At 39.6% G+C, this 26,108-nt stretch overlaps 2 protein-coding genes across 12 annotated transcripts in view; one reads left to right on the forward strand and one right to left on the reverse strand.

Moving 5' to 3' along the window:
• The window catches only part of PPP3CB (protein phosphatase 3 catalytic subunit beta), a 56,181-nt gene extending 35,385 nt beyond the window's left edge, over positions 1 to 20,796 (forward strand). For 4 of the 10 annotated variants that reach the window (XM_027649604.1, XM_027649605.1, XM_027649606.1 and 1 more), the window contains 2 exons: positions 2,361 to 2,390; positions 4,084 to 5,783. In XM_027649604.1, the coding sequence (XP_027505405.1) occupies positions 2,361 to 2,390; positions 4,084 to 4,262 (209 nt within the window). In that variant the 3' untranslated portion in view covers positions 4,263 to 5,783. Of the gene's footprint in view, positions 1 to 2,360; positions 2,391 to 4,083; positions 5,784 to 6,315; positions 6,375 to 6,996; positions 7,069 to 12,153; positions 12,525 to 17,318; positions 17,514 to 18,552 lie in introns of those variants that run through there. The other 6 variants (XM_027649607.1, XM_027649609.1, XM_027649610.1 and 3 more) reach the window with 4 other exon arrangements.
• Positions 9,312 to 23,001, reverse strand: ANXA7 (annexin A7). Of its 2 annotated transcripts, none has more exons than XM_027649614.1 (13): positions 22,880 to 23,001; positions 20,733 to 20,790; positions 17,989 to 18,184; positions 17,597 to 17,695; positions 16,450 to 16,490; positions 15,952 to 16,054; positions 15,568 to 15,662; positions 14,771 to 14,884; positions 13,350 to 13,520; positions 11,659 to 11,829; positions 11,475 to 11,550; positions 10,175 to 10,287; positions 9,312 to 9,660 (listed from the first exon to the last, which is right to left on the reverse strand). In XM_027649614.1, the coding sequence occupies exons 2-13, from the start codon at positions 20,787 to 20,789 to the stop codon at positions 9,538 to 9,540; spliced, it is 1,359 nt and encodes a 452-aa protein (XP_027505415.1). In that variant the 5' UTR covers position 20,790; positions 22,880 to 23,001; the 3' UTR covers positions 9,312 to 9,537. The 2 variants fall into 2 exon arrangements, with proteins under 2 accessions (XP_027505415.1, XP_027505414.1); XM_027649613.1 differs by having other exon boundaries at positions 16,450 to 16,493.
• Between the last annotated feature and the right edge of the window lie 3,107 nt (positions 23,002 to 26,108).

The raw sequence follows: 26,108 nt of genomic DNA on the forward strand, positions 1-26,108 counted from the left end.
TACTGTTATTTAAAGTAACATCTCCTAGTGACTTATTCTGTGAACTGAATTTGATAAAATTATTTTCCAAGTTGAGTCAATATCTTTTAAAAGGTTGCAAAACACCTAAAGCTTTATTCTGCAACATATTAAATGCAAGCCTAAATTAAAAATTGTAAGTACTTCCATGGAAATCAGTTGAACTACCCAAACACTTATCTTTCATTTCTGCCTCTGCTGTTAGTCAAGGAGCAGTAAGATAGTTTTTTGGTTTTATGTTGAAAATTGGCAAGGATTTTCTGTTGGATCCATCCCTTAAGTAAAGCAGGGGGAGACCTTAAATTGAGGATGGAAATGCTACTGTAACCTGTTGCTTAAAATTTGCTTTCAATTGAGAATTTTTAGAGCAAAGACTTCAGAATTGCCTGTTAATATGATCCAGTATTTGTTTGAGGTTTATCAAGGTTTACAAAGAATATAGTTTTAATTTCCATGTACCTGCAAAAGAGAATCCAACAAAATTATTTTCCAAATTGAGTCTTTGCAGTGTGGGGTTTTTTTAAGTGTCTGCATTTTCCAGTCAGTTTGTTCTTTTATGTCAAGTTGAAAATTATCTTTTTCTAAACTGTGATGTATATTCCAAGGTCTTTTTGGAATAATAATACTACAAGTAGAGTGAAATAGGAGTAAATTTTGAAATTTGTATTTATGACCAAGTACATAATTTGCAGAGATAAATCAGTATTCGTGATCTTTTCAGGAAAAGATTGAAAACAAAGACTTCACAGGTAACAGGAAATGGTGGAAAGAGGTGGTTTTTTTACATAGTTTTGTATTTGTATGGCAAATTGATTATAGCATAAAATTATTTATTTGGTGACTTTCTAAAATAATTCTTAAATTTATTTTTACAAATTGAGAAGGTTTCCTTAATCTAAACATAAATAACCATCTATTCAAGTGGCGTTTTGATTTAATTCTGGAATTGCCCTTGTCTCAGTAGATTTAAGTGCAGGAGTTTTTCAGGGTTTTTCTTCTTTTTTGTGTTCCATGGGAAGTGCAGTATGTGCAAGTCAAAATGCTGCATTACCCTTAAATATTCCACATTATTTTAGTAGCACTTAATGAAAGTATCCAATTTTTTTTGTTTGTTTATCTCAGTGGAAATTACAGTCTTATGCAACAATGAGCCTAAAGTATAGTGCAGGCAATTCATACATAACAACATAATGTAGGCATAGTGTAGGTGATTGGAATGTTGTGTCTGGGTTTTGTTGGATAGAAAATAAGAAGTAATAAAGTTAATTCTCTTTAAAGAATTCTATTCTGACCTAATGCCATATTTTCTTATATAGGTATTTTCCCCAGCATTTGCTTGAATACTCTGTTATGATTTTTGTTGTTAACAGTATGTGTCAAGCACTACACAAGTAGGTTTACCACTATATATGCTATTTTTTTGTTAATATTTCTGAAATTATGGTATTAGAGGCATGACAAATAGTAGGGGAGGTAAAAAGTTGTTACTGTTATTGAAACTTAGCTACAGTTAAGGGTGCAGTAACAATAACCTTATGTTTAAGCTTGACATCTAGAGCTAAAACTATAAGGAAAGATCTCACAAGAAATTACAGCAGATGTCCTGGTTATTTAGTTTGAAAAACAGCTAGTAAGATAGTTTTTTTTTTCATATTCACATTAATTCACCCACCAAGACTATGTTAAATCCAGACCTCTTCCTGATTTAGACTTTGTTGTTGATTCAACTAAACAATTTACAAGCCTTTGTAAATATGCCTTGCTAGATTTGTCTTTCATGGCTTAAATTTCACAGATCAGTTCTCAGAGATGCCCATTTTAGCTTAAAATATGGTGAGGAATTGAAGTACTAGTTAAACTTTAGGGAGCTAAAGATAAAAATAACTTCTTATTATTAGAATGTTGCTAGTTTATTTTTATAGGGTCCTTCCTGGTAATTTAGTGAAGCTCAGTAATGCATTTTAGTCTTCAGAAACAATCTCAAATAGATTTTTAATATTTTTTAAACCATATCACAACTTTGACATCAGCTGAAATTTTCTCTTGGTTTCCTAAAAAAACTCAGAATTTACAGCCGAAACTTACAGAAATGTGCAGTTAATAGCATCATTTAATTAGTGTCACTTTGATAGACTTTTAGTTAATAAACTGTACTAGTTAAAATTTAGGAGAAATTTCACTTAAAAACAACCCCCCCAAACCCTTAATTGTCATTTTAACTAATTGTAATCTAATCTGGCGTAGCATACTATATTAAATTGATCATTGCCTTTTCTGCTATGCGATATTACACTCTTCATCTTTCTCATTCATTTTGCATGCATCTGCTCACTTCTGTACAGCCACTGTAGAGGCAATTGAGGCTGAAAAAGGTATGATCAGAGTCTTTGCCCTTGGCAGAGATCTGTGGTGTCTGGGAGGGAATTCAAAAGTACTCTGTGTGGGTGTGTTTTATTTTCAACTTGCACAAGCAGAGATGAATCAACTGCATTGATTCATCCCTTTTACATGTAACATTCATTTCTGGCTTTAGGATGATGATTATCTTTAATATTTTAGGGAAATTCTTGGGGGTTTTTTGATCTCTTTTTGTTTGTTTTTTTTATACAAAATATGCAGTAGGTTTTTGTATAGTAGCATGTTGTGATACGTGGTGTTGTCTTGAAGTCCTTAAAAATGGTAGTGTTTAGTGGTTTTTTTCTGCATTCAACTGCAAGGTTTTGTTTGATTGTGGGGAGGGGATGTTATATGTGGAAGGAGGGTTGTTTATGCATGCCTTTTCTCATAAAATCTCTTTAATGGCTTTGAACATATCTTTTTTAACTTTCCGTGGCACATCTGGTAGTGCAAGATGTACAAATATGTTTTTTTCTATAGATTTCGAATATAATTTGTTGATCAAATTTATTTCCAGTGTATGTCCCAGACTGCCAGTATAAGACTTATTAAATTCCATGGATTATCAATGCTTCTTTGCTAAATAAGTTGTATATATGTTATATACATCTTCTGTTAGTGGTATTGAGCAAAATGCCACCAAACTATTTGGAGTTCAGAGTATTCAGCTTCAGATTGTGTGTTTTCAGAGAGACTGTAGTTCCCTCTTGCTCAGTATTCAATGAAGTGAATGACAAACAGCATAGCAGTTGAGAGAGCTGCCTTTGGGGTTTTTCAGATTTAGTTGCAAAGCACCATTTAATGACTCTATTCTTTGTTTTTTTAATTAAGGAAGTCAGATCTCCAAAAATATAAACAAGTGCCATATTCTGTTCTCACACACACCTGCAAGAGGTCCTGTTGTTGTGAGTGGAAAGCTGTATTTAAATCTCCAAAGAATTATTTCATCCCAAAGACTTCTGTTTTATTATGTGATCAGCCATTTTCAAGTGTAAATTCAACTACAGACCTCATTCATTAAAATAATCAGTAGCAAAATAATACCTATTTTCTATACTTATTTTAAATACGTTTGTATTTAAATGATACCATTGTTGAACCACAGTGCTAATTTGGTGATTGTGGTTGTGTCCATTTCCATCATCCACATGATTAGCACAGTGTGAACCACATCCTGCAGTTTTGCCTGCATGAAAACTACAGGATCAGGCCATCGGTGCGTGTGCAGGATGTAAATCTGCTACTAGTTTTGTAACCCTTTGCTGCTTTGCCTCCACTGCACTTGCTGTGCTGCTTAGATCTTACTGACATTGCCCCAGAGAGAAGGGGGATGTTAAGATAAGCCCAATTGTGCTGGGCAGCAAAAGCAGTTGGCGTTGATAGCTGGCCCCGCCAGGGACACGCAGAAGCAATCAAGGGAGCTTAAACCCCTTGATTCCTACTTGCAGAATATTTGCCATACTTTGTTCTTTTTGTAACAACCTAAAATCATGATTGCCGTGAACAGTTCAGGAAAGCAGGTTAGAGAAGCTTTTAGTAATACAGTTGCAGAGCCATAAGTTTCTTTGGCTGATTTCTTACCCGTTTTTAAACATCGTTTGTTAGAAAAAGTATATGCTTTCAACTTATTTTTCCATTACTGACATATCAAATTTGCATTTTGTTAAGCAATACGAGGATTCTCTCCGCAACATAAAATCTGCAGTTTTGAAGAAGCAAAAGGTTTGGATAGGATCAATGAGAGAATGCCACCAAGAAAAGATGCTCTTCAGCAAGATGGTATTAATACTATAAACACAACAAATGCCAATGGAAACAATGGAACTGGCAACAACAATGCACAGTGACCACGTCAGCTTCTGGTTTACTCACTCATGTCTTGCCTGAGAATTCTTAGATTACTGCTTTTTGATGTGACAACAAATGAAATAGGGGGATCACTTGAAGTGACTACTTAATACGAGGTGAAAAACCATCTGACTTGATCCCACTGAAGAGAGACCATCATGCTTTTGAGACAACAGCCCCTCTCTTACACAGTGACCCAACCTCCTGGGAGCGTGCCTCACCTCTGTACACAAATGTCCATCACTGGCTGCTGGAGCTTCAGAAGAGATCTGGCGAAAGAATCGGGCTGTTCTCACTAAAGCACACCTAGACTAGCATCTTATGCTTATCGTTGTCAACACTTTTAAGTTTACAAATGGGATTTTTCTTTCAGTAGAGGTAGTTTGTTTGTTTGTTTTTTTAAAATCAGACTTTCAAATACAACCCTAAGAGCTAACTATTTATTAATGGACATCCGTTTCATGAAATGTCTTTAAAATTATAGATTAGAATGGTCTTAAAATATCTGAGGCTGCAAAAACTGTATTTTAAATACACAGAAAAAAATGCCAAAAAAAATCTCAGTTGGTCATTCTGTAAAATGCTGACCTCAGGTTTACTCCTTAGATGTTGCTAATTCTATATTGTATTCACTGTATTTTTTAGTTACAGCTTATCAGAAGATTTCTATGTAGGAATGTTTATTACTTGAACACAGATTTAAAAAAATATTTAATTTAGAAACTTTTTTGCCCAGCTTTTTCAAGACTCTTCCCCACCTTGAATTTAAAAAAAAAAAATTATATATACTAATTTTAAAAGGAAAAAAAAAAAAAAGGAAGTGTTAATTTTAAGGTACTTTTAATTGAACTTTGTACATTGTTTAAGTAAATTTTGATTCATATCAAGTCTGTAAAGCTTGGCATTGTATTTTGTGTATGCATGTTTTCATTTTGCAAATATTTAATATATAGACCTATGATGTACATCTATAGGTTACCTAGATGTTATGGGTACTTTTAGTTTATTGTGAGTATTATGGTTGCATAAATAGCTAATAATCACTGGGCTGAATAGCTGCAAGCTTTTTATTATTTTTAAATCTGTAAAGGAAACTGAAACTGTATTGGACATACTTTTTGTTTAAGCAAAGCAGTGCGTAAGCGATTGCTCTGTTCAACTGCTAAGGCATTAGTGAAAGTGTAAACTTGAGACTGCATGTATTTTGGTATCTACAGGACTGCTTGGTTAAAATAAAAATTGAAGCCCTGTGCTAATTTGTTCACAAATAATGGACTGTACTGATTACCAGTGTACTTTGTTATATATTTTGACATTTGCTACATGTTCTTCTCATCCCCTGGAACACGACTTGAAACTTATGTCACTAGAGTTCATCTCCCTTTTTTTTTTTCTTGGTTTGCCATAAACTACAATCTGTACATACCCCTAAGTTGGAAATTTTATGCATGTTCTGAACTATTCAAGTATTTTATAAACAGTAGCACACAATAAATTTTGTGCATGGGCTGCGGCTCCTATCATTGTGTATTGGTTTTATTTGGCATATATAGGTCTGACCTTGAAAATTATTGAGATATAGTCTGCAATATTTATTTGAAAAAATAGCATAAAAGGTCAGACTTAACTTGCAGACAATTAGTTGAATGTAAACATTATTTAATTTAAACTGTGTTCCTGCTTCTTTCTTTTTTGCTTTTGGGTTCTCTCTGATAGATTATTTGTGTCTGCTAAGCCAGACGTCCACTGTTGGTTTGTACAAGCTTGTCAGAGCAGGGTTAGTTGATTCTGGAAAGGCTCTTAGGCATAGCTGTGTTTTGTGTGTTGAACTAAACTTTCAACACTACTGAAGTGTGTTGGGGCAGCTTTTTGGGCAGAGGGGAGAACAGTTTGTCTTGGCAGTTGGTACAGAAACATTAATTAGTCTTTTTGGCATATTCTTTTTAAAAAAAGGACAAGTTGCTCATCAGGATGCAAATTAAGATAAAAGGTAAAAATAAGTGGCACACTGTTGTTAAGGGAGTTTTAATGTTTGATTTTACTCTATTGCAGATGCATTCTAATTGGAAACTCTTCTCAAAGTTTGAGTGCAGAAGATAAAGTTAAAAATGGTAAGTTTTTTGGCTTTTTTATGAAGTGCTCCCATACACACATACCTGTGAGCTGTGCAGTCTGCATATGATGTCGTATTAGAGCAGAACAAAAACTAAGTAGGACTGAAATTTTACGTGATGAACATGATGATGGTACCTTTCTCCTTCTGAGCACTAGTGGAAAATATCTCAACCTCTCAAGACATTATTTTTCATTATTTGACACTCAGATCTTGGTCGTGATGAGTAATCTGACTGGCTGGAGTTGTGTATGTGAAGAAAATACAAATACAGTCTTTGTCTGGAAAATCTTCATTGTAATTGGAGAGAATTGGTTCTCATACTTGTGTTGGCAGTAAGTGCCCAGGTGCAATGATGTTTGCTTCCCTGAGGATTCCCTTGCAGTATCCATTTTGCTGCTTTAAGGATTCCCTCACAGCATCCATTATCTGTAGTAGTTTTTGCCAGATGTGAAGGCAGATCTGCAGTAATGGCAAATTTTTTGGGCAGTTGTTGGCCTGATTTCTCATGCTGTGTGTCTCCTGTCCCCCTTTAGGCAAGTAGTCAGGTAACAGGGTTTTGTCTGTGGGTGTTGCTTGGAAAGTAGGCACTCAATTTTTTGCTACTGTGTTTCTGAAAGGTGGAGTCTGGAGCTGTCTCTAATTCTTGTATTGTTTGGGAGAAGAAATTATATCCTTCCTCCCAGAAAACTGTAAGTAGTTTGCATTGCTCATTTTATGCTTTCAGCATTTTAAGGAGGGGAAAAAAAAAAAAAAAGAAGTTGTCTCTATGCCCTTAGTCTGTTCTTGGGTAGGGAACAGAGAAGCCTTGGAAATAGCTTTGACAGCCAAGGGACACAGGTGGCAAAAGCTGTGAGAGGCATGGCTGGTGCGTGGTTTGAGCTGCAGTGGTCAGTGCTTCCCTGCCCCACCTGGGCTCATCTGTCACATCTGGGATGCTCTTACCTGTAGGGCAGTGGCAGTGAGGAGTATTCAGAGGTGGGCTGGGGTCTCTCGCTGCTCTGAGGAGTGTACACATGTGTTGGTGACGCTGAGCAGCAGTGCTGGGTCAGATTTTGGGGGGTTATTTTCCAGCAGACACTTGTGCTGTCAGGGAACTTGTGCTGGCACTTTCTGATCCAAACGTGGAAGAGCAGCGTATTTCACAACCTACCTGTATCTAGTTTAATGGCAAACCCATCCTCACCTCCCAGCATTGTGGTGTGAAACATGAGCTCTCCTTTCAAAGGTTATTAAACCCAATTGTGAAATGGAAAATTTGCTCTAGTGGTATCTGTTGAATTGTGAAGATTGGCCTCTCTTGCAAAAAGACAAAATGGTTGGGATTGGGGCTGTTTTTCTCTTAGAAAGAGGTAAGTCTCTTCTGGTCTGAGTCTGAACACTTTTGAGAGGAAGTGTCATAAAGAGCTTGCTTTTTTCTAATGTTTGATCTGAAAACACCATTATGTTACCTAGAAAATTAAGGCTATTTCAGAGGCAGGATAGACAGTGTCTGTTCATTCTTTCCTTGCCTTTTTTTGCTACACTTTTATTATCAACCATTCAGTTCTTGCCACCGATTTCACAACTCTTTGTTACTAGCATGTAATGAAAATCTTTTTGCCATAAAAGAGGGCAATGTTATCAGAACATAGAACCCCATTCATCTGTTCATTTTCTTGTGGTAGTGTGTATAAGCCAGATTTATTGATACTGTGCTTTGAATGACAACTGAAGTGGTGGGGATTTTTTCAGTCACATAAGAAGATAAAGATGCACTAATATGCTTTAATTATTGAATAGTAAGCTGCTTCACTTGTAAGGAAGTTTGCTCAAGAACAAAGAAACAAGAACCAAAGCTTATGAGAATCTTGGTCAAGCTTGGAAAGCTATTGAAAGATATCTATTTATATACACACACATGTATATCTATCTCATTGAATACTTGCACAAAGGATGACAAAGTAATGCAGAATAGAATGTCTGTTAATCTCTCCAAATCAACTTCTATCTATTTCATATTTGAAATAATTAATTTTAAGCTGAACAGAATTTCTCAGTTTAGTATCAGAAAAAGTCTAAAGTCAGATTTAGGTTCACTGATGTAAGTGAAATACCTAAGCCTCTTTTGTATGTACAGTTGATAAACTGTTGTTGTTTTGCAGAAACCTCTATGAATGTGCTGTGCAGTGGCAAGTTTGCCATATTGGAACCAGCTCCACTAGCCCTAGTGATTTTTGTCTGAGATATACTAGAAATAGGGTTTTGCTGTTTGTGTGAAGGTATCCTATAATACAATTGTTATCTGTTAAAGCAACACTACCAGCTGTTGGACTTGAATCTTTTGTTAAATTTATGGCTGGAGACAGATTCACTGTGGCTTTCTACAAAAATCCAAATATGCTGTTCAAAGTTGTTCTCTTTAAACCCTTTGAAAACATCCACATAGTCATTTATATTATCTAGGTCACAACTGCCTTCAGTTTGGATTTCATGTGGTAGCATTTAGCTACAGGGTTTTTCACTGCTCAGCCATTTGCTGTATAACCCACTCCTTTACGAGGAGAGACTTCAAAATCAGATCTGATTTCTCCTTTGCATTGCTGCCTTAAGCATAATGGTAACTAACCACTAATGTAAGAAATTTAATAGGGGAGTACAGTCAGATTTTGCCAAGGTCCCTAAACTGTCAGCGTATTGTGACTCAAACTGAGTATTTGCATGATTTTCAACATTATGATGGAAAGGCATTAAAAGGGGAGGGGGGTGTAAAATGCTTCACATCACAGCCTCAGGCTTTTTTTTGTCATCCACAGTAAGATCAGCAGTTAAGTTTAGGTATTTCGGGGAACTTCTTGAGTGCTGGAGATTCATTTGGCTGAGATAGCTTACTCATGCAAGAGTCCAGTAGGTGGGAGGCGGTTTTGTCTGGGTCAAAAAGACTAAGGCTTAGGGGCTAATAGACAAGATATATCTTTTATTATACAATAAAGAATATTATGTGCTGTAAATTAAGGCATTGTAAGTGCAACAAGCTTATTGAATCATTAAGAAGGCATATTTGATTATGCAAAGTTTAAAATTATTCATTTACAAGGATAGTTAGTGTCTACATAAAGCATGTTTCATGTCCTTCGGTTTGTTTCAAAAAAAAACCCACCAAAAAACCAGATAATCCTCTTCTACTGCCCAACAATTGCCAGCAGCAACCGCCGGTAATCACCGCTTGTATCACTTGCTATCATTGTAGCCAAAGTCTTCTGATACATCTGTGTGAACATCTGTTTAATTTGCACAAGGTCAATCTGTGCAAAGACAAAAAAAAGCAGAAAACTCAACCACAGTGTATGATTTAAATCCTAGACACTCACCCTGCATCTCCTCCCTTGTGGACTAGAGGACACATGCCAAGGGTGAGATGTTCATCTGATTTACCCCGTGCAGTGTACAAGGCAGCTGGTCCCTCCAAGGACAGGGAGCAGCTCCCAAAGCAGAGTCCAGCAGTTGCTCCGTGCTTTGTTAGCACCGTGCTGTCCTAACTCTGAACAGCTGAACCTCTGACCTGGAGGTGCTCACTGGCTACATGGACACGCAACCACAGTTAAAAAGGAAAACAAGCAGTTACTACTATCTAGCCAGAGTTAATTAAATGAAAGCTGGCTTTAAAACTAATTAAGAGATTCATCTAAATGTGAGCCCCATAAAAGCTTCCTTGCAGTACATGATTTCACAGCTGTGAAAGGAGGACCAAGTGACAAGCTGGTTTGGGTAGGTGGCTTTCTGCTGCAAGTGACTTGTACACAGCAGAAAGTTTCTTACCTCACTGCGAGTGACCACAATTCTGATGAGGGTAGAATCGTCTGTGCCAGCTCCTTTCATAGAATGATAAAGTCTTTCTGCAAAAAAGGCTGGGCGATTTAAAGCACATTGCACTGCAACAAAGTATATTTTTAGGATTAGTTCCAGTATTGTATCCTGTGTAGTGATACCTGGCAGGATCAACTGGGGATTTTTTCCTGTAGACATCTAGAAGTAGGTCTGGGTGAAGATCCAGTCACTGTAGATTATTAGCTTATTTTCAAATTACCAAATGAGTTATTCCTTCACACAAAAAGTTACAGTTACTAGCAGTTAACTTCTCTGGAAGTGCTTTTTAAAGCTGTCTGAAATGTTAGTTCTTGAATAGGTAATTCAAAAACAGTTCTCCTTGGATAGCTGGTACTGGGACATAAGGTATTTTACTCATGTTCCACTGCTAGAATCCACTAAGAAAAGTACAACTGTAGAAGGTTCTCCCTCTAGTAGTTACAGAATGGATCTTGTTTCAGTTAGATTATTCAAACTCAGAGAAAAGCCATTATTCTTTTTCAAGCCTGAACTTTTCCCATTAAACTCTTGAGTAGAATCTTCTCTGGGAAGTTTTTGCTTATCCATTATGGCTACAGAAATGCTGTCGTTTTGGCAAGCACTGACAGGACCGGTGTCTTCAAATGTACCACTAAATAATACTGATTCTCACTATCAGTTAATTGTGCTGAATTGTGTCAAATTGCTTTACTATAACAAGTCAGCAGGGAAAAGCGAATTCAAAACAGGTCTTCTATTTTGACGAGGTTTTCCTTATCAGTAGCTGAGCTTTTGGGGGGTAGATGGTGGTGGGGAAGAGGAGTAGAAAGGGAATTGTATCTTAAGTAGGTTCATGTTGGTTCTGAGGTCATCTGTGTGGGTGGCTCAGCTGTTTCTGCTGAGGTGCCCACACCCAGAGTCACGGCTCTGTTACACTGGGAGAACTCTGAAATACACAGCTACAAGCACTAACCAGTGGCCCCTGGTTCTGTGCAGTTGCCTGCCCTCCAGAGAAGTAACAAGTACTTTCTATGTGGCCTTTTCTTATTTCAAACTGACTTGTTCATGGTGGATGCTTATTTTGTTCAATTAAGTGTAAAATGAGTAATTTGAATAATTGAAGTTACTTTTGTGCTAGCAGAGTCTCAGATTGTGTGATCATTTGCCATATGGCCAGTCTTGAATTGGATTTTTCGTTGGTTACATTTAGAAGGATTCTAAAGAAGGATTCTAATTCTTAAAGGATAAGGGAAGGGAAGGACATATCACTTACCAATAGTTTTCAAACCACGTTCCACATTCCCAGAAAACTCTCGGTCAATGCTGCTTAATAAATCACGATTAGCAATCTACAAATGAATGAGATTAATATGTGAATGATGAAATGCAGTAACAACTGGAACTTTAATTTAAAATACATTGACCAAGCTCTTTTGAAATCAGTGAAGAACTCCTACCCTGGAGTATGCCTCAACTGTTGCTTTCAGCTGGGGAAAACTTCTGCTTGCCAGAACCATATTAAAGCAAGATTCATCAGTCCCAAGTCTTCCTTCACCTGCTTGGTACAGACGCTGAGCATCTTCTTGAGCTTTCTGATAATCCACAGTTTGATTCTCATCCCGATTACCCTTAAAGCAAAGACAACAGATTTCAAATGAAATTTCACAGAGAAGGCTATGCTTTAACTGTGTAAACCCCAAGCATGTATCTTCCAAGCTTGAAGCAGAAAGAGAAATAGCAGTTTCTTTAAAACTTCTCTTTGGTTTAATACTCCTTATAGGAAACAAATACAAAAGTGGCCCAGAACCCTATCTGTAGGGCATGCTTTAAACTAGATACACTGACTCAGATAACGTCACCTCTACAAACCAGCTCAGTTCTAATTAAATACTGTACTTAATTCTCTATTTTATTTAATAATGTAAGCTTTCTCTTGATTTGTTTGTTTCTAGGCTTCAAGTTGCAAAGACTCTTCCCAAACAAACTAATGCATTATCTTACTGAATATGCACACCTGAAATATCTCAGGTCTCCTACTTTATTTAGAAGTTGCTTATTTCAAGTAAGAATGTCTCCAGAAAGCACTTACTGCAGTTATGTCAGTAGGGCTTCCATGTCATTTTACATGCTTTGGTGGTTGTTCTGGTTTTTTGCTGCCCAGTGCATGGATGGATACTGCTAAATATACTGGCTGAGTAGGCTTGAATACATGCTCTCAAATACTGTTGTATCTATAGTGCTTAATATACTCTTTAAATTATGTGGTTGTCAGTTACTGTAAACTGCTGGATTTATCAAAATAAAAATAAGCAGCATGAGCTTCTCCAGGTTTGCTTTCTTGTGGATTCTGACTTTTAAATCCAAATACCTAGTGCATAGCTGAACTCTCACAAAGGCAGAGGCCAATGAGGTAGAGAAGTGTAATAGTAATTCTAACAGAAGTAGTCATATTGATCAGAGAACTGTGGAAAGTTCTTTCTTAGCTTCAGGGGGAAAACCTGGTTCAAACCACTACAATTAGTTACATATTTCTTCCTAAATACGGATAACCACGAGTTCCTACTCTTCAACACAAAATGAGCCCTAGTAAATGATATGGGGTGAGCAAGCTCCAGTGTTCACCTGAGTTCAATAGTAGCACCTCCCTAATTCTCATGGTGTGAAGGGAAGGAAGGCTGTGGTGTAACTTGGGAGGTAAGTTTTGCCCTGTGGCACCTCTTAGCTTATTCACAGGGATTCTCACAGGCATTCTGTGTACCATAAAGGTTATCCAATCAGATTCACACAAATTATTTTGTTAACATATGTAAAAAATAAAAAGCATCTTGCTTTATCAGCAGTGTGGACCACTGATTTAGAGAACCACTTGGTTGCATCTGCACAGTATTTACACATAAGTTCTCTGAAATTAATCTAGGGTGCTAAATTAGGTCACACAATTCATCGTAGATTTGAAGATAGGAAGTATCTCTTAAGGAAGGACTGAAGTGTCATAGCTTAGGGAATAAATTAATGACCCAGGGCTAATTTCTTAAAAACCTGGCTCTTGCTAAGCATACACAGGCTATTTATGGAGCCATTATGACTACACACATCAGACTGTACACTGTTATCTTACTGAAAAAAAAATTTAAAAATTAAAGCTCACTTGGCACATGGATATAAGCAGTCGCTCAAAGTGTCCTGAAGTGTCTGCTCTGATGTCTTGTTCGATGTCCCTTCCAAATTCTGATTTATAGCAGTTCACTATTTCTCGAATTTCCTGGTTTGTCCTTGTGCAAAGGATCTCAATCAACACACTCTCCTGAGTGCCTGCTCCCTGTAGGCAGAGAAAACAAAGGCATAACTACAGAACACTGCCTATGCAGTTTTCTTCAACTGTGAAATAAGGCAGGCATCTGTTATTTCAGAACTTAATACAATCTGTATTTTAAGAACAGTATCGTTGCAGTGTGAAAGCACTAAGTCTTCTCTATAGACTAAAATGGAATGAAGATTCCTCAAACATGCCATTCTGCACCAGTTCAAAAACACACCCCAAAACTATACATCAGTGACATCAGCCAAAGCTGGAAAATGGTTTACGAAGGAAATTCTTTGGCAACCTAAATCTGTAAACTTATTGAAGGAAGGTAGAGCCTTAGGATAATCAGTAAAGCCAAGGATAGACATGCAAATTCTGTTTTGGTCACCATACAAATGTGTTCCCCATTCCAAATGTGGCTGCTTCCTCAACATGAAACTTTTCACAGATGCTTCCGTCTCCCCAGAATAAAAATTAACTGAGATTTCTGTGTACAGTGAGATGGCATGGTCATCTCAATTCAGGCAAGGACCAGATAGGAGAGTGGATCTGTGTGAGGCTTCTAGGTAATGTTACATTATGATTTTTTTAAAATGGTTGAGTGGCTATTCACTCCATTAAAGGCAGATCTTAATTTAAGCTCCACATTCTTTAGAAGATCTCCATTCAAACTCGGTTGAGTTACTCATCTCCACTACCAGCCACCTGCAAGCTGCCACAGCTCACACCAGCAATAAATTCTGGTAAACTGGATGTACCAGTTTACCTCAGTTAAAAGACTGAACCAAGTATCTTACCTAATCTCTAATGCTGTCTTAATACTTGAACAGATATATGCATCATCTGACCTTAAGAAATTAGTTTTTCATTGTCTTTTGGGGGAAAAAATGATAATCCAAACCCACCTTTCAGTAACAATGGTTTGCTCCTAGTCAGGAGAGGTACACACCTTCGCTCTAAACAGTGGTTATGGTTTTTACAGCATCCTGGCCCTTCCTAGGCTCTAGCAAAAATTATGCTCAAGTAGCAGAGAACATGGTTCTGTCCTGCAGTGTTTCATGCTCTGCTGGAGGGACAGCTGCCCTGTACTGGCTAACTGGCAGAAACTGTCTGGAACTCAGGGATGCAATAGAAAAGAATTTTAAGCCCTGTAATCCCAAGATTTGTTTTGCACTAAAGGATTTTTCAGCAATGCTGGGACCAGGTATTCTTAGATTAGTATTTTAGAATAGTTTAAAACTATTTCCTTCACAGGAATACCATACCTTCATTGCATGACGTAAACTCCAGGCATCATAGTAGGTACTAGGCATGAAGAGCGCTAAAATCAATTCTTCCACGTTGCCACTTAACTCAGACTTCAGATCTTTAATTAAATCCTGTTGAATTATAAACACAGAAAGGGCTTTGGAGAGTGTTAAGCAGATAGCTTATATACTAAAAAAAGATCAAACTAGAACTTACTTTCATTACTGATTTCTACCTTTGTGCTGGTTTTCCTGTAAAGCTTTATTTTATTTCTTATGAAGAACTCTGTCATTTTTGCAACTTAAAGTGAAAATTTATAGTTGTGGCATTTTTCGGGACCTGATTAGGTCTTAATTAGTGAGGAGGTAATGGAGAAGAGCTGAGCTGTCAGAGTTTTGGACAGAGTGAAGAAATTAAATTAACCTGAACTTTCATTGACTATCCACTCCTCTGTTTCCTAGGAAAGAACAGATTTCAGTGCTTGTGTGTGTGCATAAAAAACTCAGTAGTTTCAGATACTAATACAGAGGCAGTTTAAGCTTGATTATTTTCTGTCTGTCAAGCATTAGAGAAGCAGAGAAGCTTCTTGTGTGGTCAGGGACAGAGACAGCCTCCAACCTTTCCCCACCTCTGCTTCTGCCAGGTATCAGGACAAGCCTATGTCAAATACCAGACATTCCCCAATACACAAGGAATATAACCAAAAGAAGTGCATTTTAAAAATGCCTAAATCACTCCTCAGGACTAAAATGCAGTTCAAGCAGCAGCTGAAAGTTTGGTTTGGTTTACCAATTCAAAGAACTAGTGAACATACCTTGCCATACATTGTCTTGAAAGCTGCCTTGATCTTTTGCCTTTGATCATTGGAGCGATTAGCAACAACGTCTATGATAGCCTGTTCATCAGTTCCTTGGAAACAGAAGGGCAATGCCACGTAAGAATGCAAAATAGTCCCTCGAGACTGTGCATTTTATACTGTTACATTTGGGCATAGTTACATAATAAGTAATTACCATTTAAGACCACTAAATTTTCCATGTAACTTCATCCACTAAATAGCCCAAACCATTTTGAAAGTGTGACTTTTGAAAAGGCTGGGGGGGGGGGAAATGTATAGTTAAATAAAACTTGAAGAAAATAACAAAACAGCATTAAGAATTTAGCTCAATAGAAAGTAAAGCTTCTGTTGCTTACTTACCAAAACCCTTCATAGCTTTGCGTAGAATTTCTGCATCCCTTCCAGCATCAAAGTCTGCAGCAGCTCGAATTGTGCCCTGGGTACCCTGAACCATTGCTGCAGGCTGAGAATAAGAGTCACATGTAACTAGATATCCTGCCCAATATAAAATCAAATTAAACCCACAACTTTGGAATCAGTACTTCAGAAGGAGTTGTCCATTAGTTCTCCATTTCTTCCTCTAACACAGCGTGACAGGGTCACAGGGTGACATTTGGTTGTGTTGAAAAGCTTTGGCCCTTTAGTGCCAAAGCCTTGCTTGTACTCAATTGTGTGGATGAAGATCTTGATGAGTGAGAATACACAGATACAGGGTTATGATCTTGTTCAGTTTTTACTCTGAGAGTAGAAGGAAACTCCTGATGCAGAACACACTGTAAACTGTTGGAAACCAGCTGTAAAAACATTAAAACTACAGGCACCAATAAGATTGATTATAGAAGAGAATACAGCACATACCGGACCAGGCATTGGGGATGGTGCTTGTCCACCAGGAAATCCTACTGAAAAGAAAGAACAAGGTAGAAGACATTAATTAGGTCTTCTCTTACTATGGAAATGCTATCTAATCTGAATATAAAGCCCGACCTACCACTGCACCAAACCTGTTTCCTAAGTAATGATAAACTATCATGATCAGTAAATGAACTTCTTGCCCATGGGAACAATGTGAAGAAGCAATCACAGATGCATTCTGATATATACAGTAGCAAGGAAATTCTAAAAATACTAAATTACTGGTGCTGTGGGAACTGGAATAATCTCTCCTTATTAAATCATGCTATTTTTGACAGAAGCCAAGACAGCCCACACAAATAAGCATGCATGTCCCATGCGTTCTTTAAAAGCTATATTATATACTTGAAAATGTCTAGCATATAAATCAATAAATATTCTTTCAATTCTTTTTGCATCAATGAATTCTTAATCTCATTTTGTGAACAAAAGCACTGTGAATACAAAAGCTGCAAAAAATTTTTTGTACTGGAATTTTACTTTTATTCGTAACGTGTGTGCACATTTCTTTCCATTTTAGTACTAGAGCTAACCAAGCAATCATTAAACAAAAAGATTTTGCTGCTATGAATTTCTTAAAAACACAACTGACACATTCCAGGACAAAAATCATCCCTATGGTAACTGACCACTCAAACCATTAAAAACACTGCACTCTTTTAAGCAGTTGTGTGAATTCTCCCTTCCTCCTTCCCCAGTGTGCCAGGGATCACTGTGAACACACAGATCTGAAAAATGCAATTCAGATTAACAGCTCATTCATGCAATTCAAATTAACAGTCCTCCTTTTATGTGGACTCTGGATTTCACAGTTCTTATCAGATACTTGCAGTCTGAAGAAGGACAAGCTCCTAAACCTCTACATCATAACCATTAATCAGGGACAGCCATCCCTTTTTGGATGCAGCACCTGCAGAGCTGGTTCTCATCAGCCCTTCAGTTCCTTTGTCAAGAAAGGGGGCAGGATGTAAACAGCACACAGACCTCAACAGCTAAAAGTAACAAAGGTAAGGGCCTAATTTGTTACTACCTATCCTGGGATCTCTTGGTTTAACCTTCGCTGCTTGGAAGTTTCCTATATATGACGTACCTGGAATTTGTGCTGGTCCACCTCCAGCATAGTTTTGGGCAGGAGGCTGTGGATAGCCACCAAAGCCAGGGCCAGCGGGAGGCACACCAAACCCAGCACCTGAGGGAGCCAGGGGAAAACACAGACTTTAGCACCCTCAGTGTTTTGTACTTCTGACACATGAGCAGAGCTGCACAACAGGCTAATTTCTCCAGTCTGTGCAGTGACCCAGAGCCATCAAGGCCCTGCCATCAGCATGCAGGTATTTACTGCTAGATGGCAATTTGGCTGCCTGCCTGCCTGTGCTGCCTGAACTGATCGCTGAACAAAGCTGCTTTTCTTTACTGTTTCCAACAAGCACAGGGAATGGTTACACTGGAAATCATAAGTGGTACTCTAACAAAGGATCCTACCTCCAGGGTAAGGTGGCATTCCTCCAGCCTGGGGAGCTCCAGGGTAGCCCCCTGGGGCAGGGTATCCTGCCCCTGGAAACCCGGCACTGGGTGGTGCTGCAGGATAGGACCCTCCTCCTGCCGGAGGGTATCCTCCAGGAACAGCAGGATAGGTGTACTGACCAGCTGGTGGATAGACAGACTCTTGTCCTGTCGGCTGAAACACAAAAATGGGATGTCTGTATGCCTGTTAACAGGACCTTAGAGTAAAAACTCCCAAGCTACCAAACTGTCCAATTGTATAATAACAACACAAATTGTTTAATTAGATTCAGCACTGGAAGCAGCAGCAGAATTCCTGAAGCCTGGAAGGGGTCCTCCTGGTTGGGTTTTCTGATGCATCTCCCAAGTTGAAAACAGAGAGTGCTGCAGGGTGGAAGGCACCTCTGGATGGCCTGTGATTCCATCCACCTTCAAAGCAGGGCCAGCTTTGGACTTGGATGAGGTCATGCAAAGCCTGATTGTCAAGTTTTCAATACCTCCAAGGACCAGCAAACTCACAGACTCTTCGGGTCCCTGTTCCAGTGTTTGACTACTCTCACAGTGAAAAGCCTTCCTCCCTGAGGACACACAGTGCTGAGCTACATTTGACTTGTCAGCTATCAGAACATACTGGAAATCTGCTCCTTCTATCCCACATAAGGAACAGGTGAGCTCAGCTTAGCTTGCTCTCTGTGAATCATTAGGAGCTCACCTCCTCTTACAGGACTTTTAAGAGCTTAGAACCTTGGAAACTTCTGCCTCTATTGCACAGTGTTTTCAGATCTTACAGGGTGAGAATTTACAAGAGGTGTTGGGGTTTTCCTTTGGAATCCAGGTTTTAAAGCATGGACTAAATGACTAAATCTGGACCACTGACTCAAGACTGAAGACCTATTACATGTTTTAAATAAAAAGAACAAGTCAAATATCTGTATGCCTTTGTTTTGCTATATGCATGATTTACCAGCCATACCACAAAGGCTGCTATTAGCATTAACATACATTAGAAATATTTACTTGAACAATCTGGATCTCTAAGGAAAACCCTGTAAGGAAAATGTCATATAATTGATCTTAGAAATCATATATTTAAAATCACCTTCATAATAAAGCATAATGTATGGACTCATCACTCACTTGCTGGGAATCATCTTCACTGACTACTTTTAGAAATACGGGTCACACATTACATACAGTACACATTCAGTCTTGACCTCAGAAAACAGAAATAAAGTGCAGACAGTAAGGCCTAGCTCAAATGTTCTCCTTGGGTTTGGTTGCCCCAAGATTTCTACCCCTAAATTACTATGTCCAGGCTATATAATATTCTTTTCCCCAGAGGTACACTCTGATATTTCTCTGCCAGATAAAAGATTTTAATGGAATTTAGATTCACAATTCCAAAATTAGGATCCTCAAAAGCCCTGCCCAGGTAACTATCAGTACTGCAGAAGAAAACTTCACATAGTTTTTTTTAACTGACTGTCACTTTAGCATCACCAGTGAGACTAGGAAATCTAGAATTGTTGATACCAAATCTAAGAGGTCTTTTAAATTAATCCATTGAAATTGGTTATGTTTTAGACGCTAGCTAAGGAAAAAATATTTTCAGATGTAGTTAAAAATAAACTACAGCTACAATCATGAGGGTTCAGCAGAACCTTGAGGGGAGAAGAGAAATCTTGGATTTAATGAAGTCTTGTTTCTAACATGTTTGTCTTTAGTTTGACTGACTTTAGTGTTTCAGAGGGAGTAAGGGTAAACTGTGAAGCAAAACCATCACAGAATTTATTGCATGTATTTATACACATATATTTATACATTGCATGTATTCATAGCTTTTCAGTATTTTAATGGCATTCAGGCTGAGCTCCATGCTTAAATCTAGTTCTGTACTACATAAAACACAAGTAATATTCACACAATTACAGGGCCACAAAAGTGCCATGAGTGCCATGATCAGTGCCATAAAAGCACACAGATGGATCTAGCTTTGAAAAATGATTCAGGCATATCAAAAACACTGCAGTGTCAGCCACACCTGATACATTTCAGCCTTCCATTAACTTTCATTTAAATTTTTAGTCCATTCAGTTGTGAGCTGAAAGTGAAACAGTCCTGTGGCTGAAGGATAGAGGGTCCAAGTCAAGATACACTGTCCTCTGTCCTCAGAAGAATATTTACTTGGTGTCATATGAAAGCTGGGCTGCTTGAGTAAAGCATTCCATGCTCTTCCTGAGAGCTGTGACCACTGAAGTTTGTTCAGCATCTCTGTAAATCCTGGGGTACGGATAAGCAAGTATTTGGTAGACAGGTTCAGAGATTACCTCTGACCCTGTATATAAAGACCCTCATATTTATAGAAGAAACTTTAAGGAAAAAAAAAACACAACAACAACCAAAAAAAAAAAATTGCTGAGATAGTTAGCTATATTAAAAAAAAAAAACTCATCAGAAAAAGGTAAAATAAGATCAAATAATCAAAAACTTTTCTAGAACAGGCATAATTAAAAAACAAAACCAAACTTCCTTCTTGGAATTCTTTGAGACAGCTATAAAGTCATCCTCAGGGATATACAGAGGAAAACAAAGACTATAATCTCTACAGAACATTGTATATGAACTGACAGCTAGTATTTACACTCACACAGAGCACAGTAAGAAGGGGTATTCACAGAATATAAATACATTAGGAATGAAACACATTCAAGAGCCATACTTACAGGATAACCAGGGAAAGCAGGGTAGCCATCAGAAGGGGGATAACCTGGGTATGACATTCTGGGAGAAAAAGAAAAAAAAGGTATTTTCACTGTGAAGGCACTATATCTGAGTTTTTAGTTGATATTTTCTTGCTAATTACCTGTTAAATCACTTGAAGAATATGTTTAGTAGGTTTAGAATTGCTTGTACTTGCCAGCTGTTAACCCACAAATTTTTTCCTTTCTTTTTATACATCTGACCACAGGTATCAGAATTCAGAAGGGAAGCATCTTCAACTCTGTAATTAACTACCACACTTATATAGGGTCAGATAGACATTGAAGCATGCTAAGAGTCTTGAACCTCCAGAAAGAACTCTGAAATACAGGATACAGTTTGAGGTGCCAGCAGGAGGGAGCTGAGCCCTTTGCCAGGACAGAAACAGTGCAGACCCCAGTCCCGCACTGCACCAAGCACCTGTCTCCCATCACCCTGCACTCCTCTGCTCACAAGGGCAGTTCCTGAGAGAAGAGCAGGACTCCATCTATCCCATGGAAAATGGTAATTTGACAGGAATAGGTGTAATCCCTCAGCATTACTTCATTTGTGTAGCAGATTTCTGTTTCATGCCAGTAAGTGTTTATTTTAGTCTCATTTGTAACAGAGGGACTTGGGGAATAGGGACAGAGATCATCCCCCATATTGCCAACGAGTTGGGCAGGGAGATTCAAGACCATTAGCCAGGTTATGAAACATTTAATGGCAGGGAAAAAAAATCATGTTAATGCTAACCAGACAGATTCCCTGATCAGGGCCTGGGGGGTTACTCCTGGCATGTTTCTAAGACAGTGTGGACCTTAGATGCACAAATCAGAGGACCTGGCACATATAAAAACGAATGCAATACAGCAAATGATTATTCACATTTCTAGGTATTCATTGGCCAAACCAAATGAATTTGAAAGCAGAATTCTTACTGCACTGGACCATTAAGAGAGTAGATGGACACAGAACTAAACGCCTAAGACTTGATATGGAAAAACCTTAAAACTTGGCATAGAATTGTTCAAAGAAGACTCAAAAACAACTTGCAGAGAAGCACTGCTACTCCATCTCACACTGATAGAATTGGATCATCACTTCCAAATAAATAAAAGGAAAAAACAACACAAGGTGTATTTGCAAATCTACGCTTTAATCATAACCACTGCCTATGGCGATTTATTTCCCTAAGGAACACCTTAAACCAGCACCTGTACAGTATTTATTACTGAACGCTGCTTAAATGGACTTTAAATTTGGCGCAAGCGTCCTCAAGCAGGACAGAGGCTCTGACTTGACTACTTTTATAACCAAAGCAACAACAGATTTTCCCGTCAGATTGCGGTTTCCCCTCTGTCCCCGGACGGGCACAGGGCGGGTTAAGCCGGGAGTCCGAGGGTGAGTCGGCTGCGGCGCCGGGTAAGAGCACCCGCCCGTTCTCTGCGGGCTGAAATGGAAATCCGAGGGGGGGATCTCTCCTGGGGGGGACAGATGTGGCTCTGACGGTGACACATCAGCGGACGCGCAACGCTCGGAGCGCTGTGCCGGGGCTCGGCAGGTACACAGGGGCTCGGCAGGTACACAGGGGCTCGGCAGGTACACACGGACGCGCCTCCCCGGCCCCGCCCCGCCACCCCCGCGGCCCCGCTCTGCCCGCGGCTCAGCTCCGTCGGGCATCGCCCCGGCCTCCGCCGCCAGCCCCGGGCTGGCTGAGCCCTCCGGCGAGCCGCAGCTGCGGGCGGGGGCACGTATCCCATATCCCGCTATTTATTCTCCTGAGGCGACCTGACCTGGTCCCCCTCCAGCGGGAGGGCAGCCCCCACCGCGGGTGCGGCTCCCTGGGGCGGGCGGTGTCTCCCTCGGCCGGACATCTGCGAGCCCTGAGCGGGGACGGCCGCGGCTCCGGGAGCGCTGCCCCGGGCACCATCCAGCTCGGGCGGAGCAAAGCGCAGCGGGGCTGGGGCCGAGCCCCTCGGGACGGTGTGTGAGCAGAGCCGGGGCTGGGGCCGAGCCCCCGGGGGCGGTGTGACAGACTCTGCCGGGCCGGGGCCTGAGGCGAGGGGCGCGCGAGTCTGGGCCCGCCGGCTCCTCCCTTTCTCCCCCCCCCTCCCCACCGCCACCTCACCTGAGAGGAACCTGCAGACCCTCCGGGCTCCCTCCGCAGCCACACCGCAAAATGGAGCCTGTGCGGCCGGCGGTGCCCGCCCCGCCCCCGGCACCGAGCCCGCCCCAGCCCGGCCCACGGGCCCGGCGGCCGCGCCCGGTCCTGGCGGTGACGGCCCTTTGCTGCCTGTGCAGGCTCGTCCCGTGTCGCTGAAGGAAAGCTGCGGTGTGCCCAGTTCTCCCGCAGGACGGATGAGAGGTAAGTTCACAGGCGCAAGTGCCACAAACGCAGAGCGACTCGCCAGTGGAGCTGTGCCAGGGAAGCGTTCACAATGGGAAGCGCCCGGGAGTCCTGTGCCACCTGCTAGGAAAGGAGGGAGAAGTCCACACTGCAGCTTTCATGTAGCACCACTGCAGTGGAGTTCAGCCCTAATGGGTGTACCTCTAAATCGAGTCTGTAATCCAGCAACACTTGATTCTTTAGATCAACATCATCATTCAGTAGCCATCAGGGAGTCAGTCAAGTCACCTGGGCCATCAGAACTGCGTGTAACACACAAAGAATATAAAATACGTAAGTGGATGGAGCTGGAGGAGTTGCTGCTTTTGATGTAGTTACTCAAGATCAGGATCTAGGTCCCAAGAGGACCAAAGATAAGATTGTCCTGACCACTACATACAGTTTTATAGAAAGAAATCTTAATTACAGTTATTTGTATGTAATTAGGGAAGTGTAGTGTTTTGTTTCTGTCTATTGTAATGTTTATTCATAGTGTACTCTGAATAGATATTACATACACGTTGCCTGATGGTTTATTCATAAGACATTCTGACCAGCCAGATACAATTTAGGAAGGATCCACCTATGATATTATGCACCAGTTACTTGAGGTTATTCAAAATATCTTTTTTTATGATAAACACGTTAGCAGTTCAGAGACCATTCAAATGCGAACAGGTTTTTTTTCCTGTAATCTGGTGCAGCACTTCAGCTCTAGATGAAACAACAGCCACTGTTTTATTTGTCTGTAAAACAGCATGAAGTGCAGGCAGCAGAAAATAGGTGGGTAATAATTTACTATGCTTGCTTGCTTGCTTGCTTCAAATGAAGAGCACCTAAAGCCACATAAAGAATCTGATAAATTACCTATCTAGAAAAACTGGGCTTGTTCTCTCTTGTTTGCCCAGAACACAGCAGGAGTGGCTTTAAGAATTTAATCCTCATAGCATTCTTCAGCTGACACTCTGAGTGTCTGTCTACTTTATTTTACCTCCGTTAAGCACATTTCTTTCAGGAGAGGTATATATTTAAATCCCTGTTTCCATGGGAACCGATTACATTTATAAAATACACAATTATTTTTCTCTTCTTCCATTTAGTGGACCATTTGGATTTGAGCTATTTAGGAAAAGAACAATTTGTTTTAAAAACAAAGCGTGAAAGGAAGAAGAGAAAATATTTTAACAAACTGACTGACAAATGTCTGAAGAATCTGTTACTGAATATTAGTGTCAGCAGGAATATTTGGAATTACTTTTTTAGAGCATGAAATGGAACCATTGTGGTCATCTAATTTGACTCCCTATATTTAAAGGAAATCCCTCGGCTTGTTGGTATAGCTGGAGCCTGCACATTTAGGAAACCTTCTAAAACCCCATGCACAGTCAAGGCAACTTCTCACTATAAGAAAATTCAAGTTCAGTGAATTTAGGAGACAAACTCTTGTTCTTCTCTTTTGTAATATTCTTACATCTGCTCCTAAGACATGATACTGGACAGAATTCTGTTCTGGAGTGACTTGGCTCCACTTCATAGCAGTGCTGAGTGCTATCAATAGAGTTGAAACAATTTTTTTTTTTTTCCAGAGAAAGTTATTGTTGGTGACATAGGTCACTAAAGCATTGCTGCTCCTCCTCTGTATCCTGATTGGAACATTATTCCCCACTTAAATAATAAGAAGCATTACTTTGATGTTCTATTCCAGCCAATACAATTAAATTAAAAACAGAAAAACTTTCCCTCAGTTTGTTGTAAGAAAGAAGTTCTGGTCAGCTTTGAACCATAGGTCAAAGTATAACAAACCAACAGGATACTGAAGTGGTCCAAGTCTACATTATGTACTAAAAATACTTTTCCTGTTAGACTGCCTTGTGACTGCAGTCATTAAAATGCACATAACCCCACTTGGCTGTTGAGTTAACCCTCCATGTGTGCAGGGAGCACGTTCAGCTCACTTCAGGAGGAGCTGTGAGTTTGGTTAGTTGCTCAAGGGAGAGTCATTGCCCAGTGAGTCATGTTAGTGCTCCACCCACTGTGGTCCAAATCTTAGGATTTCACACAGTTCTTACAGCTGAGTTGCCAACGGGTTTCTAGTTCCGTTGTGTGGAAATAGAAACTTCATCCTTCCTCAAACATAGGAGGAGAACAGCAGGTTGTTCTGCTCTAAAAGAGTAATATGTCTAACATTTTTCACCATTAACCTTAGGATTAAAGCCATGCATTTCAGGTGTACATGGCGTATGTCCACACGTTCACAAATTCACACACCAAAACACTACTTCCTCTTTGCAACAGACTTAAGTGTTCTGCCAAAAAACTTAAATGACTCAACTAACAAAGCAAATTTAATGACCTTCATCCCAGTATACGGAAATAACCACCAAATGAAATTATAATTCTGGAACGAAAGATTTTTTTTAAGTTTCAAATTGCAGATAAAGTTTGTTATTCCCAACAATATAGAACTTTATACTGCGGAGTTAAGAAATACTGGAGCATTACCAGCTCCTCCTTAAATTTTATGAAGGCATTTCTCTTAAAGGTAGTTCTCCTGCAAGTATTGATTTTGATAAGTAACACAGAGTGCTTTCATGTGCTTGCATGTTTTACATGCACTCTGACAGATGTGAACCAGCACAGACTTACTATGCTGGGAAGATATCAGAGCAAAGCATAATATCTGTGTGCTAATTAAACTGCAGGTTGTCAGAAGTCACCATGCTCACTGAAAAAACCATAAGGTTTCATTGCCTCTGTACTGCACAGAGGTGCTTTGCTGAAACTCTGGTTTGTTGAAGCTGACTGAGATTACATGTCTGAGAAGGGCCCAAGGCAACAAGGTAGACTGATTTTATACAGTCCTCCAACTTCTACCAAAAGGGAACAAGAGAATCAATTGTAACATTGTACTCTGTTCTGAATATTGTTATGTATATTAAGGAAAAGTGTTCAAGGAGAGCTTCATAGTGAG

This window comes from Corapipo altera, unplaced genomic scaffold (genome assembly GCF_003945725.1).
Source record: "Corapipo altera isolate COAL_440 unplaced genomic scaffold, ASM394572v1 53, whole genome shotgun sequence".
NCBI lineage: Eukaryota > Metazoa > Chordata > Aves > Passeriformes > Pipridae > Corapipo > Corapipo altera.